Source organism: Mauremys mutica, chromosome 2 (assembly GCF_020497125.1).
Source record: "Mauremys mutica isolate MM-2020 ecotype Southern chromosome 2, ASM2049712v1, whole genome shotgun sequence".
Lineage (NCBI taxonomy): Eukaryota > Metazoa > Chordata > Testudines > Geoemydidae > Mauremys > Mauremys mutica.
This window is the reverse complement of record NC_059073.1, coordinates 69,751,248-69,772,578: the sequence shown is the minus strand read 5'-3', so window position 1 is coordinate 69,772,578 and position 21,331 is coordinate 69,751,248. Positions and strand designations below refer to the sequence as shown.

At 46.0% G+C, this 21,331-nt stretch overlaps 1 protein-coding gene across 2 annotated transcripts in view; it reads right to left on the bottom strand.

The window, feature by feature from the left end:
- Nucleotides 1-20,384, bottom strand: part of LOC123363803 (epidermal retinol dehydrogenase 2-like) — a 31,518-nt gene extending 11,134 nt beyond the window's left edge. The window contains exons 1-2 of one of the 2 annotated variants that reach the window (XM_045005207.1): nucleotides 19,987-20,384; nucleotides 12,625-12,971 (exon numbers count right to left, since the gene is read on the bottom strand). In XM_045005207.1, the coding sequence (XP_044861142.1) occupies nucleotides 12,625-12,945 (321 nt within the window). In that variant the 5' untranslated portion in view covers nucleotides 12,946-12,971; nucleotides 19,987-20,384. The remainder of the gene's footprint in view (nucleotides 1-12,624; nucleotides 12,972-19,986) is intronic. The other variant, XM_045005206.1, reaches the window with a different exon arrangement.
- Between the last annotated feature and the right edge of the window lie 947 nt (nucleotides 20,385-21,331).

Sequence of the window (21,331 nt, the reverse complement as noted above, 5' to 3'; positions counted from 1 at the left end):
CCAGAAGCAAAGCACGGAGCAGCTGATAAGCATTCTGGTGCGCCAAGCAGACTCTATCCAGGTGCTCGTAGCCATGCAGGCGGAGCATTACCGCCCCCACCCCTCCCTGCAGTCCTTGTCCCAAAACTCTTTCCCTTGTGCCCCCATGTCAGCTCCAACTCCCCTTCCCCAACATCCGGGTTCTTACCGCCACCAGCTGCCTCCAACACCTGTTTGTTCACCAACCAGCCCTGAGAACTACGACCCTTACCCTCTGCACTCAACCCCCATCACCATGCAATATAGCCATCCTGAAGTGCAGCACTCATTGCACAGCACTCCAGACAGGACATACGCAAATCTGTGAGTGTACCATTCCCCACCCCACTCCCTTGCCCTTTCTGATTCCCAAAAAGCTGTGTTTCTTTCAATAAATTAATTTTCTTTTCAATAAATGGATTTTTTGGCTTTGAAAATAGTCTTTATTATTGCATAAAGTAAAAGATACCTTAGCCCAGGAAACAAACAGGCACTGCAAATCAGCTTAGCAAACACAGATTCCTACTAACATTGTAACCACAGCACTTCATTCCTGTGCAGGGCACCAAACATTATTGTTGGTTTTCAGCCTCAAATTCCTCCCTCAAGGCATCTCTAATCCTTGCAGCCGTGTGCTGGGCCCCTCTAATAGCCCTGCTCTCTGGCTGTGCAAATTCAGCCTCCAGGCATTGAACCTCGGAGGTCCATGCCTGACTGAATCTTTCACCCTTCCCTTCACAAATATTATGGAGGGTACAGCACGCGGATATAACCGCGGGGATGCTGTTTTTGCCCAAGTCCAGCTTCCCATACAGAGATCGCCAGCAGCCCTTTAAACGGCCAAAAGCACACTCCACAGTCATTCGGCACCGGCTCAGCCTGTAGTTGAACTGTTCCTTGCTGCTGTCAAGGCTCCCTGTGTACGGTTTCATGAGCCACAGCATTAACGGGTAAGCAGGGTCTCCAAGGATCACAATGAGCATTTCGACGTCCCCTACTGTGATCTTCCGCTCTGGGAAAAAAGTCCTGGCCTGCAGCTTCCTGAACAGGCTAGTGTTCCGAAAGATGCGTGCATCATGCACCTTTCCGGACCAGCCTGCGTTACTGTCAATAAAACGCCCACGGTGATCCACAAGCGCCTGCAGAACCATAGAAAAATACCCCTTCCGATTAACGAACTCAGATGCTAGGTAGGGTGGTGCCAGAATAGGAATATAGGTCCCATCTATCGCCCCTCCACAGTTAGAGAAACCTATTTGTGCAAAGCCATCCACAATGTCCTGCACGTTCCCCAGAGTCACGGTTCTTCTTAGCAGGATGCGATTAATGGCCCTGCAAACTTGCATCAACACGATTCCAATGGTCAACTTTCCCACTCCAAACTGGTTTGCGACCGATCGGTAGCTGTCTGGAGTTGCCAGCTTTCAGATTGCAATAGCCACCCGCTTCTCCACCGGCAAAGCAGCTCTCAATCTTGTGTCCTTGCGCCACAGGGTGGGGGTGAGCTCCTCACACAGTCCCATGAAAGTGGCTTTTCTCTTCCAAAAGTTTTGCAGCCACTGCTCGTCATCCCAGACTTGTATGACGATGTGATTCCACCACTCAGTGCTTGTTTCCCGAGCCCAAAAGCGGCGTTCCATGGTGCTGAGCATGTCCGTGAATGCCACAAGCAATTTCGTGTCATACGCGTTATGTGACTCACTATCATCGTCAGACTCCTCACTGTCACTTTGGATCTTAAGGAATAGCTTAACTGCCAAACGTGATGTGCTGGCGAGACTCATCAGCATACTCCTCAGCAGTTCGGGCTCCATTTCCCGCAGACCGAAACGGAACTCAGATCGCGCTGCAGAGAAATCGTTGAAAGATGGCACCAAATGTGGACGGAAACACAGGGATTGCTGGGATGTAAAGTGATGCATCACAGGGCGTTGGGACAGGAACCAGAATGCCCCACATCCTCTGCCCCCTTCCCACAACCCACGGCGCCAGAATGGGAAGAGGTGCTCTGTGGGATAGCTGCCCATAACGCACCACTCACAATGCCACTGCAAATGTGGCCATGACAAAGTGCGCTGGCAGCTGTCAGTGTGGACAGACTGCAGCGCTTTCCCTACTCAGCTGTACGGAGACAGGTTTAACTCCCAGCGCTGTACAGCTGCAAGTGTAGCCATACCTTGAGTTGGCTGGCACACGTCAGCTATGAGTTTTTTTTGCTGTGTAGACATATCTTTATGGCTTGCAGATGGTGGGGCATAAGGATTCCCCAACAAACTTTTTAAGGATTGTGTAGGAGGAGATAGGAGAACCCTCTGTGGCTTCTCCAAAGATCGCAAGATTTTCTTGGTCTTCTAAAGATTTTTGTGTAACTAACATTCTTGAAAAGTAATGTGATAGTTATGGCAGTTTCTTGCAATATCCAGGTCAAATCCTTACTGACTTAAGGCCTTGTCTATACTACAAAGTTTTGTCGGCAAAACAGGGGAGGCATATGCACTACAAAGCCACTTTTTGGGGCAAAACTCTGAAGTATCTGACAGCTAAGTGTGTTGCTCCATTCTGGGAACAAAGAACAAATCGTTAAGGTGGAATGCTCCTGTTCTGCCGGGCACTAGGAACACAGCTGCAGGCAGACTGCTGCTGCAGGGGATGACTGCTGTGCTGCTTTGACATTCCTCAGGATGCTGCTCCTGGCAGCTGAAGAGGCTGTGGGAGAACTGGGAGGGAATCACACAACTATAGGCAGGCAGGGAGACAGAGAGGGCTGCTTCTGTGGGGGAAGAGGGAGAAGAGAAACTGCTGTGCCATGCAGAGCTGGGGGCTGATGTCTGTGGGAGTGTCCTCCACCTCCTACCACAGGATAGGTTAGTCATCCTGCTGTCTGAACTTAAAGAAACAGCATGCCGACACACTCACTCTCCCCCAACATACAGTTTCTGTCCCATCCCCCCCCCCCACACCACTCTCCTCTCCCTTCCCCCTGCCCCTCCACTTCATTTGAAAAGCAGCTGACAGTCTACTAGGATGCCCACAGAACGATGGGATTGAGAAACCTACATCATGTGATGCTGTACCTGCCCCATGAGGCACTGTATACCCTTCCCAAAGCACCCCAGTTGCACAGTGGGATAGCTACTCACAGTGCAGTGCTCTCTCTGTCAATGCAAGAGCTGCTAGTGTGGATGCACTCAGCTGACACAAGGAGCATAGTGTGGACATGCAACAGCATTTTAATAAAGCAGCATAACTTTTGCTGACAAAACTTTGTACTGTAGACAAGGCCTAAGTTTAAGTATTTTAGGAGTTCACTGTATTAAAAAATGCAAATGCAAATGTTTATGTATTATTGTGGGATTGTATAGAACTTCTTTAGGAGGAAGACAGGATTAATGCAATCTTTGGGAAGTACTGTGAGCTTCAAAAGACTGCCTTAAAATATATGGAGATATACCTATCTCATAGAGCTGTAAGGGACCCTGAAAGGTCATTGAGTTAAGCCCTCTGCCTTCACTAGCAGGACCAAGTACTGAGTTTTGCCTCAGATCCCTAAGTGGCCCCCACAAGGATTGAATTTATAACCTTGGGTTTAGCAAGCCAACACTCAAATTACTGAGCTATCCCTCCCTCCTTGAACAATGTAGGGGACAAATGATCTTTTGCGACATGGTGGAATTCTTAGGCAGTACTTAAGAAGGTTGCAAATTCCCACCTCTGTACTCAGCCTTTGAAGTTTCTTCCTGAGGGCCCTGATCACCTGTTACATGAAGACAGTTTAAAAAAACAAAACAAAATCACCACTAACAAAAAGGAGTAAATGACACTCTTGGGTGGGGTTTGAAGGACTGGTCACCAGCCAGAGCCCTTGTTGGAGTCAGGAGTGATTTCTGGGTAAATTTACTGGCATGTATCTATCTTCTTTTATTGTTTTGAATATGTTTTCTCTGAAATGCTTAAGAATAAATATGCTTGCTTAGAAAGAGCTGTGTAGTAGCCTAACTGTGGCAGTTTACTTTTCTCCTCTGAGATGGTAAACAAGGTAAGTATGCTGGCTTAGGCAACCTGGCTTTATTGGAGATGTGACGCTGCACCCCATAATGCCTTATAGAAATATGCTTATGAGTGTAAATATGACATAACTGGAATATTTTTATGCTATATATGCCATGTAACATCTCTGCAAAGGTTATGCTCTACTGAATGTATTCATCTATTCATATGAATGTATTATTTTTATATCTGAAGTTTTGGCTCTATGCTTGTATTTAGAGTGTTTACTGTAGAGAGCACCTAAGGCAGATTTAGTCAACATAGTGTGAAGGGGTTATTCAGGTAATTGGCTAACAATGGGCCTTCACAGACGCCAATCCACATCTGAACTTTCCTGGGAAAGTTTGGGCCAACGTGGGCAATGGCGTGGGCCTGTAGAGAACTGAGACATGCACGGACATGTGACTCGCCCATGTGACTCCAAAACTCCACCTTGTAGCTGTGATTTTACACAGGGGGAGAGAGAGGGGCTTCCACCCACAAGAGAGAGACTATATAAGCTCCTGGAAACCCCTCCATTTTGTCTTCAGCTGGCTCAAGAGATAGCCTCTCCACCCCACAGAGATTGCGTGAAAGAAATTGAAACAAAGGACAGTAACTATAGGGGTGTGAGTGATTGCTGGACCCAGACTAGGAGGAAGTCTAGTCTGTAAAAGAAGTTTATTGGAACATCTCTGAGGTTGAGGATTACCTGCATTTAGTTTCTTACTGTATTAGGCTTAGACTTGCATGTTTTTGTTTTATTTTTGCTTGGTAATTTACTTTGTTCTGTTTGTCATTACTTGGAAGCGCTTAAATCCTACTTTTTATATTTAATAAAATCACTTTTTACTTATTAACCCAGAGCAAATATTCATTCCTGGGGGAGCAAACAGCTGTGCATATCTCTCTATCAGTGTTACAGAGGGCGAACAATTTATGAGTTTACCCTCTATAAGCTTTAAAAACTGATCGATTTAGGGTTTGGATCGAACTGGGTATCTTGGTGTTGGAGACAGGAGCACTTCTTAAGCTGTTTTCAGGTAAGCCTGCAGCTTTTGCAGGACGTGGGTTCAGACCTGGGTCTGTGTTTGTAGCAGGCTAGTGTGTCTGGCACACCAGGCAAGGTACTGAAGTCCCAAGCTGGCAGGGAAAATGGGCTCAGAGGTAGTCCCAGCACATCAGGTGGCAGTCCCAAGGGGATTTCTGTGACCCAACCCATCAGAGGGGCAGTGAGGAAGCAAGGGGTCACAGTAGAGGCAGGGAGCTATGTAATCTGGAAATACCCTGGTCAGGAAGGAGAGAGACATGGGTCTCTGCCCAAGAGAGGTGATGGCTGAAGAGCCAGGAACCTATTATGGTGTTTTTGCTGGACCATGAGGGGTAATATAGGTGTCACTGCCCTGAACTGTGACAGGTAATACACAGTCAAATTACTGAAGTGGCTGCAACTATAACTTCATTTTGACTGCAAGTTAAAGAGACTCATTCTATGTTGTGCACTTTCTATTATCCTTATATACACACTTGATAAAACTGTCAACACTCATGTGTCTAAATTATTTTAAGTGCTAAGGTGCAAGCTTTAATTCACACAAGCTGTGCATGCTCAGTTTAGACAGCTTATTTGTATGTTAGCAATCTCGTGTAATTTTTGTGGATCCCTTATAAGTAAGTCTAGTGTATTTGCTTTGTAATTTTTTTCTAGAATCCTTTCATGTGTTAGAAGTTGCTGCAGGGTAATCTGTGTACCTTCAGTACAGTATGTGAAAGGAGATAAGCATTCTAGATATAAAATAGAATTTAACTTAATTTTTGTGCAGAGAATCAACTAAGAAATCATTTTAATTTTAGCAAGTCCAATGCTTGATAACTACATTATAATGCTAGCTTATGACAAACTGGCATAATATTTTCCAGGGAGTATGAAGGAGGAGGTAACTGATTTTTTTTTTTTTGCATAAAAAAATCTTCAAAGTGTAGTTCTCTATTTATTCATCACTTTCAGATTGAGTGTGCTCATCTTACAAGTGGAATTATTTTCTTTTCTTAACGCCAGGCCTGTAAATGCAACCTGGCAACTAAAAATACAAATATGAATGTTTCCCACAAAGGGACAGGATAAAGAAAGTTGAATAAAAGGTCTTAGAACAGTTCTTAAAATAAGTAGTACATAGTTTATATGAGTGCTCAGATAATGTAACCTTGAAGTTAAGGCTTGTGTTACTGGAGATAGTCAAAAGAAACAACCTATGCTGCAGAGTACAATGTACGTTATAGACAGACATGGGATTACACCCACACATGTAGACAGGTCTTTTCAGGCAGCACCCCTCCCAAACTGCTTCCTTGAGAAGAAATTTGCCAAATTTGGTGGTCCCCCTGAATCCATGGGAGGACAGGGCTATCCATGGGGGGATCTTGTATCCCTGTAATAAATCACAGAAATCACTGCAATTGGCTCTATAAAATTGCGTTAATCAACTCCTCTGTAGCACCACTATTTGGCCCAGAATCCTCCCTCCAGGAATGGGCAGAAGCCAACACACTTCAATCCCTCTGGCTCCATTCCATCTGAGCACCACCCAACACATTAAACATGTGAAAGCCAGTCATTATTTATAGAGCAGCACAGATATGCACGATGCTTTACAAAGCCAAGTGAGAAAAGTCAGTGACAAGATTTTAAGATTCTGCTGAGATTTAATAGCCTGACCATTGGCAGACACTTCAGACAGGCTGCATTTAAAACAAGCTATCTTGAACTTATTCTCCCACCTATGGCAAGCTAGTTTGGATTGCTCATGTACAATTCTGATCATGAAATGCCACGTGTAATAAATCCCAGATATGCAAAGTTGCTTTTTTACAATGGTAGAATTAAGATATCTGGGTTCTAGTTCTGCGTCTGACACTTGTTATTTGTAATCCTTTGTAGCAAAGAAGTTCTCCAGCATGTGTGTGGCTAATTTAGCTACATAGCAAAAGTGTATATCCTGCAAGATGTACCGTGAGTCTTCTGCACATACTCTGATCTCAGTCTTTGCTCACGTTACAAGAGCCACTAGAGTCCATGAGAAACGGGGTTCCTGTGTTGTCTAGTCAAGTAGTCCCTGATCACATAATTTCAAGTTTTTCCTTGAGACTCACAACTATGGTGGGTTTTTTTTTTTAAAAAACTAGACTCTTTCATGTTAAGGCAACGTAAAGATTACATGGTTATGCATTTAAGAATTCAGGTAATGCCAGTTAAGGTGGCATACGCAACATCTAGTAAGGAAGCAGAATGGAGAGAAAGATTTACCATCCAAGTTCTCTCCTTTATCTTACATTCCTGAGGCTAGTAAGGAGACTGAGAAACAGACCTGGTAAACAGATTAGAAAAAAAACAAAGGAGGAGCTAGAAAGGGTTATAAATCAAAGAGACTCACAAAAGGGGCTAAATAGAGAGACGTTTGAGGAAACATATAAATAAAATGGACAAGACAATGCCTCTCTCCACTCTGACCACTTTGCTTTTTGTTTTCTCCTCCACATGACTGTAAACACTTTGACGCATGCACCAGGTCTTCCTCCATTTGCACAATCACTACTATATTGCATAATACCGTAAGAACAATTAACAATGCCATGCGTGCTGAGAATTTGGCATAGAAGTGTATACAAGTTTTCCCTATGGCAGGGTAGGGAAAAACCAAAACCTAATTGCTTCTGTATTATAAAATTTTCCATTGGGTAATTTAAAGGCAGCGTTAATAAGTAGTAACTTTTTAAATTTAGAGTAGGCCTTACTATATTTATCCAATCCCCACCAACTTGAGGATTTGGCGTATTAGTGAGGGTGGGGAAAAGTGTACACACACACACAGCTGTGATTTCTTCCCTTTTATTCGTTGTAATAAGACCATTGCCCCAGCTTTAAATCTAACAGAAGGGTTCCAGCTCCTAACAGATGATATTGGAGACCTTTTTTGCTAGCTTCTGAATTTAATTTGCTTAAATATGTAGTTTGCAAACCAGTGTAACTATTCTAGTTAGGGGTTGTAAGGTCTGATGTCTTTTTCTGCAGCCACATTAGGACTGTAGAAGCCATGAGCTAAAAAGCAGAGAGTCACATCCTCACATTCTATCTAAATTATTAAAACAATGAAATATCAGGCTGTTAAGAAGGTGGTCCTGTCCTAATAGTACCCACCACCACCAGATAAACACACAGCTTTTAAGATGTTTAAAAAGACAACTTTCTTTGATTGTATTCTGTCTGGCAAGGAATCACTTATCAAGAGTTGTGATGGTGAAATCTATACTTCTTTAACCAAGCTCACCCCATCGCTTTAGTAGATTTAAATCTTGCAAAATTAGTTATGCAACAGACAAACAATGAAAGAACTGGACAGAAACCATACAGACATGTGCTGGACAGCAGGGAGTGCTACAGGGCAGGCATACCCTTTGACACAGCAGACAACACTTTGTACCAGTATAACTACGTATGATTAAAGTAGCACAACTTGCGTTTTTAGGCAACCCTGCAGAACAGGAAGGTTAGATACTGGGTAACAGGTCAGCAGTTTGAGAAGTCTTTAACATCAAACAATGGCTTCTTTCGTACTGGTCAGACTAAAAGATATTTTAAGGCAAGTAACAGGTTCCCCACAAGGAGGTGTCAGTCCCATTTAGTTAGGTCATCTTTATGTTTTTAACCACACCAAAAGGGCAGGGATCAGAATCACAGGTAGTGACCCCAACTATTACGTGTGTGAATAGATCAAGTCCTTGGAAAGAAGGTGCTGTGTGTTTTGCCCTGCACTTGGTTTCTGATTATTTGGTGATCTCTTCCCTGCCCAAGAAGCGTGTCAGATAACAGGCAGAAAGCTAAGAAAAACTGGCAAATTGACCACCTTGTTTACAGACGGCTCTGCTCCTTAGAAGATATCTTTAAAACTTTAATGTCAGTTTGTTTATCCTAGTTGACACAAGCCATCCTTGGTTTGCTTTTTTTGTTCTTTTGTGGAGTAAGCCAAAGAAAACTGTGGTGTTTTCTTCTCGGGTATAAAAATGGCTACTCCATTTGAGACTCATCCTTTATGGGTGTGTGGCAAGTACGGGGGGGAAGCAGGGAGATGAGGTGAGTTGACCTTGCAGGACCTGTTGGTTTCTGTGACCCCTAGACCAAGTAAAGTAATTTGTCAATAGTGAATGGCTAAGGACTTATTGATTACAGATCTTACATTGATCAGCATGAGGCTGTGGTCCTGGGTGTTTGTACCACACTTCATGTGACTATTTAATCATCATTTTTCTGGAAGCATGCTTCCATTTCCTCAGTTATTTCTTCCTATTTATGCCTTGTATTGGGGAGGAATGCAGAGAAGTGGTTCTAACTGGCAATGGTATAAGTCTAGTGGAGTAACAGATTCACAGGAAGCAGCAGCAAGACTCCTTAATGCCTCAGAGAATTCAGTTAAAGCTTTTTGTTTTTTAAAAAAATAATGGTGTCAGATGCCTATAGTATAGGAAGTCTGACACCCATTACACAGCAACAGCACAGTGCAAAGTTCCCTGTAAGCTGCTCGGCCGCCTATTTAGCCTAGCTGGCTGGACCTGGAACCCTATTTTTTTAAATAAGCACAGGCGTTAGACTGTTGGGAGAAGGTTGGTCTTAAAGTAGCCTGCCAACAGATGTAATTCTGGTACCAAGCAATGAAGTAAGGACCTCACTCTGCTTCCTCTTGTGTTGGGAAGGCCAGAACAGTAGGAGAAAATGGGGGTTGTTTTCTGAATCAGAGTTTCAAAACTGATTCTTAGGGGATGTCCCTGCTCTATTTCCTACTGGGTGGGCCCTGCTCCCCTGTTGGGTACTTCGATGGGAGGGAGGGTTGTTTAAAGCTATAGTTGCTTTAATAGTCAGCCTTCCCTTTGTGTGATTTCTGCAAGGAGAGATCATAAAAGGCCCTGCAGTTTCACATTCTTTATACGGCCACAGCTGTTTTTTTTCTGGTTCCCAAGGTAGGGGTGGATTGTATCCTTTGTGCTGTTGCTCATAGGAGAGACGCCTTTCTAGTGTTCTTCATTAGCTGTCCTCAAGCTGAAGCAGAACTGAATCTTGGCAGTTTCACTGCCGCCTAGAGCAGGGGTTCTCAAACATCATTGCACCGCGACCCCCTTCTGGCAACAAAATGACTACACAACCCTAGGAGGGGGGACCGAAGCCTGAGTCTGCCTGATTCTCACTGCCCTGGGTGGGGGAGCCAAAGCCTGAGCCCCACTGCCCTGGGCAGGAAAGGGATCAAAGCTGAAGCCCAAGGGCTTCAGCCCCAACCAGGGGGCCTGTAACTGAGCCCTGATGCCCAGGGCTGAATCTCTCAGGCTTCGGCTTGGGCCCCACGTGGTGGGGCTCGGGCTTAAGCCCCGAGCCCCAGCAAGTCTAAGCCAGCCCGGGTGACTGCACTAAAATGGGGTCGCGACCCACAGTTTGAGAACCACTGTCCTAGAGGGTTCCACCTGGCAGAAATGATGACATAGGCAGCCGATTAAAAACAAACAAAAGGAAGTACTTGTTCACACACAGAGGAGTCAACCTGTAGAACTTGTCGCCAAGGGATGTTGTGAAGGCCAAAAGTGTAACTGGGTTGTAAAAAAAAAAGTAAATAAGTTAATGGAGGATAGTGCCATCAATGACTTTTACCCAAGATGGTCAGGGATGCAACCCCACTCTCTGGGTGTCCCTAAGCCTCTGACTGCCGGATACTGGGACTGAGTGACAGGGAATGGTTCACTCGATAATTGCCCTGATTTGTTCATTCCCTCTGAAGCACCTGGCATTGGCCACTGTCGGAAGACAGGATACTGGCCTACAGGGACTTTTGGTCTGACCCAGTATGGTCATTCTTATGTTCTTAAGTCAGGGTGTCACCTCCCTCTTCCTGCTACCCAGATGCCAGCAGTCTTCTTGTTCTTAGCTCTGATGCCACAGTGGCCCCCAGCATCCAGGAGGATGAGTGCCAAGAAGAGCCCTGCTCAGTCCCTGCAGCCCTAGGGTGAAACATATTTAGCTACTCTGTGGGTACAGCCAAAGTGCAATTCAGCCAACATGTAGGAACTATGAGGTAACTCAGCATGCTTGTTGCAAACAGGCTCTTCTGAAAGTAATACTGCTGGCCTCAAAGGAGCCTCTCTACTTATCATATGGAGACTTCAACTGGTAGAGGCTTGTAACTTAGCCAAGTTTGGACAGATTTTCACCAACCACAAAAAAGCAAATCCAACACTCATCCAATCACCCCTTCTCCCTGTCCCCTGACTGCCCCCGGAACCCCTGCCCCTGCCTGCCCCCTGCCGCCCCATCCACCCCCCCCATTCCTGACCACCCCACTTCAACCTTGTTCCCCCATACTGCCCCCTTGTTCCCCTATGCACACCCCCGCCCATGACCACCACTCCAAACTCCCCTGCCCTCTATCCAACCCCTCCCTGTCCCACCCCCCCTTACCATGCTGCCTTGAGCACCACTGGCTGGTGGCACTACAGCCGCGCTGCCGCTGCCACCATGTAGCACAGAGCACTGAGTCAGGCCCGGCTCTGCAGCTGCCCTGCCCCAGGAGCTCATAGCCCCGCCGCCCAGACCACTGCAGTGGTGGCTGAGCGAGCCGAGGCTGCAGGAAGGGGGAGGGGCAGCCGGGGGGGGTGGAGGCGGGGGCGGGGCCTAGCCTCCTGGGCCAGGAGCTCAGGGGCCAGGCAGGAAGGTCCCGCGGGCTGCCATAGTTTGCCCACCTCTGTGCTAGAGCTCCTTAAATGAGCTTTTGTAAATTTTTTTAAAATACGGGTAAGGCAAATGTATTTTCCCCTCCAACTCTGTTCCCAGAAAGAGCTGAATTATTTTAGCTGAAACTTTCCAAAAATTTAGCCTGAAGCAGTATTTTAAGCAGCGGAAAACAGGTTCTTATAGGAAGGATACAGAAAGGATTTTAAGCATAGGTATTGGTACCAACTCTGCAAATAATTGCTGACGGTGTACTTAATTTGTAGGAACTAATTCTCTTTAGGAGGGAAAGACTGCAATATTTCAGCCTCTGATACATTTGATCAAAGCATATATATGAAGTTCTTGAAAAATCTCACAAGTTATTCTAAATTTGTGCAAATCATTAGTCCGTTTTAAAAGATACTGCTACTTCTATATGGCTCATTCTTTGCAGTAGTTCTAGCATTAATTGTTGCTTTAACTTTAATATACTAAAGTGCTTACACTTCATGTTCAGTAAGTGAACTAGTTGGTGAAGAGCTAATCTATTTGAGTGAGGGTCCACTTTGTAGCAGATAACTTTATTAAAAAGGACAATGCTTAAGTGTTTCTCCTCCTTTTAGCAGAAGCAGAGGGAGCTGAACACGCTGAGGCTAGAAACTGAAGTGTGTAAAGATAGGTAATGTACACAGCACTGGATTAATAATGGAATGAATGACATGAACTCTGGACTCATCAACTCTGTTCAATTACATCTAGGTAAGAGATCAGTGCTTTATGATCAGGCAGTATTTTATGAGATTAAAAAAAAGAAACATGAACATGTAATATTTTACCTGATCTGCCACTCTGTAGATCTCTTGCCTTTTGCTGCAGTCACACAAGTAAGCATGCACTCTCACGGCTCCATTTTCTCTAGCTAGTTTACTTGTTTCCTTGTTACCTTCTTGATTAATGTCCCAGAGAACAAGGGTGACTCCAAGGCGGGCAAATTTTAATGCTAGACGTCTTCCAATTCCACTTCCGGCTCCTGTTATAAGTACTATTTCACCAGCAACACTCTTCTTTCGCACAGGAACAAACAACAACACTAGAGATTCTAACAGGAAATATATTGAGAGCACCAGGACTTTGAGTGTTTCCAGGAAGAAGTTCATCTTGGAGAAGATTTTTCAAACACCTGCTAATGATGAATATTTACCATTTAGAACAAAACAGCAACAGTGAAACTTCAAGTATTTTAGAACTGAAAAAAAAATATTGCTAAATATATCCCCTCTATGAATACATATAACAGTGGAAACTATTAAAGAAAAATAGGTAGGGCCTTACCAAATTCATTATCCATTCTGGTCAATCTAATGGCCATAGGACTTGAAAATTGGCAAATTTCATGTCTTCAGATATTTAAATCTGAAATTTCACAGTGTTGTAGCTGTGGGTGTCCCAACCCAACACGGGAAGGTGGGGGTTGCAAACCTGTTGTAGGCGGGGTTGTGGGATTGCCATCCTCACTTCTGTGCTGCCTTCGAAGCTGGGCTCTGAAGGCAGCAGCCGCAGAAGGTTCCCAGAGGTGGAGGTGGGTCAGATCTCACCCATCCTGCTGGGAGTGCCCCAGCAAGGGGCTGCTAGTCCCGATCAGGCTGGGGAGGGACAAGACTTTCGTTTCCTCTGCACGGCTGCTCTTGCTACCTCTCCTGGCTACAGAAAGTTCTGCACCGTCCTACCCACTTCCTGCCCCGAGAGATCTTCAGTTGCGAGGGGGAAGTCACAGTACAGTATGTGCTCCCCGTCCTTCCAGATGCAATTAGCTTGTTTTAGTAATGTGAACTTAACAGGATTTATTGACTTTTTACAGCAGCAAACAACACTCAGGGCTCAACTCTCTGATATGGGCATTTGAGACTGCTACCCTACAAAACTGTCTCAATTCATATCCTCAAACTTGAGAACCTCTGCCTTAAGTTAACAAAAGCAAGTGAAAAAAATATGTTCCAATTTCTAATGTCATTAATTGAATGTCAGCATGGACTTTCCAGCAACTGTGTCTTTCTTCACTCTGTCTCTGCGCTGAAAACACTGTCCATGTTTAGACACGTCTCTCTCTGCATCCACGGAGTTCACTGGAATTTTCAGTGCCCAGCTAGCCTTGCGAGGTGGGAGATTCTGCCTTCCACTGAGTTCCAAAACTGTAGCACAGGCAAACTACAGTCCACTTCTTTCATAATATTTCTGTAAGCAGGAATCTCTAGCCTAGAATTCATGTCAAAGCCAGGAATTGCATTAAGTGAGGTTAAATCCATCAACAAGCGCATTTGTGCAGATTCGCATATACACTCAGCTTTTAGGAACCCCACTGCAGGTTGTTGAAACTTCTGAGCTGTTTTTCCTGTATCGCTTGACTCTTCCCTGTAGCAATAGTACTGTCTGAGCTTCTTTGCCATGCAAGAAAACGCCTGCTGAGCACTGGCATTTAATTCAGCATTGTCAGAGTGATTTTCGTTTGACTGTGCTTCAACCCAGAATAGTACATCCATTACTTTGTTGTACATTTGGTGGATTATAACATCTTGAGATTTGAACCAAGTAATTAAGTGCTGTGGCATTCTTGGCAATGAACTGAACTTTCTCATTCAGCTGAGCATTGTTTAGAAGGGTTGAAAGTTCTGTTAAAACCTGTATTTTCATTGTCAGTGTCAGCTCTTCCGAGAGGAACTCAGAGTAGTATTTCAGGTGAACTGCCTGGTACTGTACAGCCCTAAACCAGGAATTCCATAGAGTACTGGCTCTGGGGGAACTGCAATTGTTTCCTGATTTCAGTCATGTTTGCAGTGTGCTGCCTGTATTGAATTTTGCGGCTAGGGCAGTGTTTTAAAGATCTCTTTAATGTAGCTGACAAGTTTGTCAACTTTCTAGACCTACATCTCCACAGTTCAATGACAAGAGAAATTATATATGCATTACATGTAATATGGACAGCATTTGGCATTACACCTTGGAGAACAGATTTGAGAGATTTTATCATGTACCTGAAAGGGGGTTCCAAAGACGATGGCTCTAGACCAGTGGCTCCCAAACTTGTTCCGCCGCTTGTGCAGGGAAAGCCCCTGGTGGGCCGGGCCGGTTTGTTTACCGGCCACGTCCGCAGGCTCGGCCGATCGCAGCTCCCAGTGGCTGCGGTTCACTGCTCCAGGCCAATGGGAGCTGCTGGAAGCGGCAGCCAGTACGTCCCTCGGCCTGAGCCGCTTCCAGCAGCTCCCATTGGCCTGGAGCAGTGAACCGCTGCCACTGGGAGCTGCGATCGGCCGAGCCTGCTGACGTGGCCGGTAAACAAACCGACCCGGCCCGCCCAGGGGCTTTCCCTGAACAAGCGGCGGAACAAGTTTGGGAGCCCCTGCTCTAGATTGTTGTCAGTGGTACTAGATGACAGAACAAAGAGTAATCATCTCAAGTTGCAGTGTGGGAGGTTGAGGTTGGATATTAGGAAAAACTTTTTCACTAGGAGGGTGGTGAAGCACTGGAATGGATTACCTAGGGAGGTGGTGGAATCTCCTTCCTTAGGAGGTTTTTAAGGTTAGGCTTGACAAAACACTGGCTGGGATGATTTAGTTGGGGATTGGTCCTGCTTTGAGTAGGGGGTTGGACTAGATGACCTCGTGAGTACCTTCCAACCCTGATATTCTATGTAAGTTGCATTGTGGCTTATGAAAGCAGATACTTTGTCAAAGTTTGCACCATATTTTGAAATTATTTCAGTTATCGCTTGAGAAACTGTAGTGTAGTTAACAGCATCCAAGTAAATGAAATCGGTGAGCTCTGTTCTTAACTTTCCTGTCTGTACATTTTTGGCTTTGTCAGAAATAAAATCAAACAGAACATGCAGTACATAGTTGTCTTGCTTACCTAGGGACTCATCCAAAATAACTGTAAAAGACTGATGAGTTAATTTGAGACTTCATTGCCTCAAAATGTGTAGCAAAAACCTGTGAAAGGTAGTCTTGTTGTAGCTTATTCGTAGTTGGTAAGCAACTGGCATTTTGTACATGCCACTGAATGAACTCACGCAGCTTTGAGTGATCACGTTTTTTCAATGGTATATTAGCACTTGCAAATGCATTCACAAGTTCCATTCTAGCTAAATGATGGGTCTCAGAGCTGTTATCTGCTTAAAAAGCGATGAAGTTGTTTTTTGTATTTGTAACTTTTTGTTTATCAGCCATGCATTATCCACAGCCCTCTTTCTGCTTCAATAGGTTTCTAAGTCTATGTGGTGCTGAACCCTTGCTCAACGTGCGTAATCCAACGAAACATTGCAACTTCGACAAAATACTTTGTCACCACTGGCATGCAGAATTTGGCTTCCAAATACTGTCACATGATTTGCTGCACTAATGATTTCAGAGGTTTTTCATTTACTTTGGACAGTCATTTTACACTTGTACTTTCAGTTATCTTCTGGTAGGCTGCCAAGTGAGATCACTGCACTACAAAACCATACCAATGTCCGTATCTACCAATCTGTGAGTTGAGCCATGAGTGTGATTCGCTGCTGTAAAGTGTCAATCAAAAATTCTGTCAAGTTCTTGCCCTTTCTTTTTGTTTTTATTGAAACAAGCTAATAAGTGCATCTGGAAGGGGGGGGGGCAGTTCCCTGGACAATGACCCCTCCTGCAATTGCGAAGCAATGGGGACGGGAAGCGAGTGAGGGAGAGGGGGTGCAGAGCTATCAGTAGCCTGGAGAGGTACCCAAGAGTGGCCATACAGGGGAAGGACAAATCCTGTCCCTCCCCAGCTGGGCAGGACTTGCAGCTAGGAGCCCCCATCTGGGGAGCTCTCAGCAGCATGGGGGTGTTCAGATTTCATGAGGAGGGACTTATTTTGTGATCCGTGACATGTTTTTCATGGCCGTGAAATTGGTAGGGCCCCACTGATAGAGCCCGATAAGCAGGTATTCACGATTCCCTGAATCACTTCATTTACATACACATACTTTTAATTGATTAGCACTGTAATGCTATTTTATGCAAGACATCTTAATAGGCATTTGTATATTTATTTTCTATTTACATTTCTACTAGTGTGTATTTTTATACTAGTGTGTCTTAGATGTAGTATGACAATTCCAAAATGGAATTATAGCTGGGCCAACAATTAATAGCTCACATCCTCTTTTTTAAATCAGCCATGGAGAAAACATTCCTGGAAGACAGGCTTCTGCATTCAATCGGTCAGGAATCGGTAACCTTTGGCATGAGGACTGCCAGGGTAAGCACCCTGGCAGGCCAGACCGGTTTGTTTACCTGCCATGTCCACAGGTTCGGCCGATCATGGCTCCCACTGGCCACAGTTCGCTGTTCCAGGCCAACTGGGGTGGCGGGAAGCGGCAGCCAGCACATCCCTTGGCCCGCACGGCTTCCTGACACCCCATTGGCGTGGAGCAGTGAACCGCTGCCAGTGGGAGCCATGGTCGGCTCAACCTTTGGACGCAGCAGGTAAACAAACTGGCCCGGCCTGCTCGGCTGCATGCCAAAGGTTGCCAATCCCTGGAACAGGTAGTTCCTTCTTGTCGAGGTACTGTAACCAGGCTAAAGCATAAAGCTTGCTCTACTTGAAAATGGTTAGCATAAAGGACTTCAGAAAACAACCTTGAGAAAAATAAGATGCTTACGTGGCTCACATGACAATAACTTTATCATCTCTGCTGGCTTTTTGCAGGTGAGCTACAACGTAAATACTGTTTGTACCCCTTACACTGTATATCCAAAAAAACCCTCTCTTTAAAATTGTGTGTTAACCAAACATGCAGTAGAAATACTAGTGTCCACAAAGTCTCAAGTGTGCTTAACTTTATGCACTGTACTCAATGCAGTTAAGCATATGCTTAAGTCTTTGTGGGGGTACAACTTTATTTCACCTTCCATGAACATATGGAATATGATTTTAATCACAGCAGGATGTTGAAACCTGCTCTGCAACTGTAGCCTTAAGAATCAATATTTTACCTTCCTCAGGTGAAGGTTCAGTGTACTGGGCTCAGAGTTCAACTTTCAGCACGGAGACTAAGTTTTTAAATTTGAGACACTCATTTATGTTGCAACTGCATATAATTTATTTTAGTTCAAGACTGCATGTACATTAGAAGCTGGATAGAGGTTCCTTTGAGAAATTGGACCATGATGCTGGAGTCCTACATGAATCCATCCCTCCCCCACCAAAACATAAAGCACTTCATCTATTGTTCACTGCTATGTATACAGACAGCAGTGGTATACAAATAGTGACTGATAAAACTACTCGGATTCTTGATTCTTTGAAAAAAGTTCAGTGAAATTTAGCAAGTTGATGTTCTCAAATTACTACTACTACTGCCATGTTTTCATGTAGGCACAAGCAGTTACTTTCCTTGGAAGGCATTAGATGGCTATTAAAACAGAGGAAGTTATTTCAGAAAGCCTTTTATCAAGACATTAAGTCTCACTTTTTCAAGTCCCATTCAGAACTTTCATGTGGAAATATGGACCGCCAAAAAGAACATGGCAGAAATTAGGGAAACAAGTTTAAGCCTCTGACTGGATATTATGAGCCAGGAAATGAGTAACATAATTACATTGTTTACTTTTAAAATACAAAAATGTGAGAAGACTTGGAATGTTGCAAAATTGTGAACCATAGATATTTTGTACATTGAACATGAAAGAGCCTCTGCTGTTTCTCAATTCCTCATTTTTTTCTGTTCCATTAACTTCACTGAACACAAATTGTATTTTTTTTTTAAAAACACAAAACCTTTGATAAGCATAGCTTTCAATTCTCCAAGAATCAGATGGATGATCTCTGCTTTTATAGTGTGGTAGAAAGATAGTAGGGTTATGTTTTTTAAAAACAAAGAAGAGTGATTTCTACCATAGTCACATAGGCTTTTGGTGTTCAATAGACTAATTTAGCAGTTTGAAATAGGTATCTCATACCTACAGCCAACATTTCCTCCCTCACAAATGTTTACATTAACTGCAAGCTTCATATGTTTGCCATCTTTGAAAACCTTTCATCCCCCACCTTGTTCATCGTTTAGCTCCCCAAATACACATAGCATCAGCACATAAGAGCTATGAACACTAAATTTAGGTGGGTCCCAGCTAGTTAATTAGATTATGTATACACCAGAGAATTAGAGAGGTGGAAGCTGAACCAGCTGGACAGAAGTAGATTAAGCATAAACTGGTTCAACTGCATCCAAGGTGGCTATGCCAATACTGGTTAAAAAGTACGGCACCTTTTGCCCCACTAGTGCTTCTTCCTGAATCCCATCAATTACACTGTACTCTAAGCACCTAATCCACAACTCCTAATATTAGTCCCAGAAAAAATGGATTTTGAGATATTTTGGAAGGCCAATGCTGTCTTAGAGAAGACGACTGGAACCAGGCGACCTAGTTCACATTCTACCTAACACTTAAATTGTTCAGATGCAACAGGTCTTTAGACCAGCTAAATGCAATTCTGGCATTGCATGCATGCAATTGCTGGGAGATTTTCTACCCAGCTGTGAGGCACTGTCCAAGCACTGCAGGGGTTATACAGGTACGGAGAACTGGGAATTTCTCCTGGGGTGATAAGACTATAGAGAGGAGCATCTCCTATCTTTACTGGTATCAAGTAGTTAGAATGTAGCCACCAGAATCCTCTTCCACTGAGCCCTTACCAGCTTCTCATCCCCCACCTTGCTCCTCCCTTTCAAAAACACAATCAAGCTGCCAACCTCAAGGCTTGTTCTGCCAGACCAACACCTCCAGTTCTGTAACGCAAGAAAACCCGGATAACCCCTCGACAAAGGGCCCACGGTTAGAGCTCGAGATTGGGGTCCTTCCACTCTCCCCCTCCCCCCAAACACGGGGGGTGTGTGAGTAAGTTCTCAGCCACTAATCTGCATTAAAAGGCGTCAAGAGCTCTCCCCGGCGGGTGCCCCGCACTCCCAGCAGCGTTGGGCCGGTTTCCTTTCTGCAGCCGCAGCCTCTTCTCCCGGCCTGGGCCGGCGCCCTCCCGCCAGCACAGCCCAGCCCAGCCCAGCAGCCCAGGGGAGAGACACGAGCTAAGGCGCCGGCCGGCGCTAGAGGCCAAGCGGCGCGGCCCCGGGACGCCCACGCGCCTCGCTCCCCCTGCAGCGCCCGCGGGACGGCCAGAGCCGCGGCCCCACTCACCGCGCTGGCAGCTCCCGCCTCGGGCTCCGGTGTAACGGGCAGCTCCCCGGCACGTGCCGCAGGCCGCCGTCCGGCTGAAGTCCCTTCCCCGCCTTTCCAGCGGCGCTTCCGCCCGTCCGGCCGCCCAGCGTCCCCCGGGTGCAGGCACCAGGGCGCGGGGGACGTAGCGGAGCCTACAGCTCTGGTCCCTTCGCTCCTCCGCGCTGAAGGCGACGGGGAGGCGGGCTGGGCGGTCACACAGAGGAACTGGGTGGGGAGGGGAGGATTGTAAAGCTGGAAATGGGGCGGTTCCAAAGGGTGACCAGAAAGCAACTGTGACACAATGGGCCGGGGCGGAGGGGTAATAGGAGTCTATATGTAAGCGGCTGTTGCACCCTTCCTAACATTCAGTGGGGGTGTTGTGGTTGGCTAGCTCCCAAAACCGAAAGAAAAGGGGCATCAATGGGCAATCAGCCGACTGAGACTGACAGTCCCCAGGAACAATGGGGAGCGGCCAATGCTCCAGGTCAGCCTGATTGACAGGGTGGGCAGGCTAATCAAGGAGTCAGGAGGGTGTGAGCTGGAATTGCCTGGTCAGACAGAGTGGGGCTGGAGCTAAGGAGAAAGCAGGGGCCCAAGCTGAGCTAGGGAGCAGAGCTGCAGCCACAGAGCAGAGACACAGCCCAAGGAGAGCAGATCCTGTGCTAGGAGCAGAGCTGCAGCTATAGAGCCAGAGGCACAGCCCAGGGAGAGCAGATCCTGTTCTGGGAGCAGAGCTGCAGCTATAGAGCCAGAGGCACAGCCCAAGGAGAGCAGATCCTGTGCTGGGAGAAGAGCTGCAGCCAGAGGGGCCAGAGGCACAGCCCAGGGAGAGCAGATCCTGTGCTGGGAGCAGAGCTGCAGCCAGAGGGGCCAGAGAAACAGCCCCGGGGACTGGAGGCAGAGAAGCAGCATCAGTGCTGAGGCAGAGTGGGGCTGGAGCTGGAGCCAGGTGTGGTGAGCAACTGGGGCCAGCCAAGGGGGGGACCCTGGGCAAAGGGCCCAGTGCAGAAAGACATCTCCAGCCAAGGGTGGCAGGTTTCTAGAAATTTTGGTGGTGCCCAGAACCTGCCCCCCGCCCAAACTCTGCCCCCCCAAACTCCACCTCCCACCTGCCCAAAGCTCTGGGAGGGAGTTTGTGTGGGGAAGGAGGTCTGGGGTGCAGGCCCTAGGCTGGGGCAGGGTATTGGGGTGCAGGGTGCATGCTCTGGGAGGGAGTTTGGGGGTGGGAGGGGGTGCAGGGGTGAGGACTATGGGGTGTGGCTGCAGATGAGGGGTATGGGATGTGGGAGGGGCTCAGGGTGAGTGTAGGGATGTAGGGGGTGAC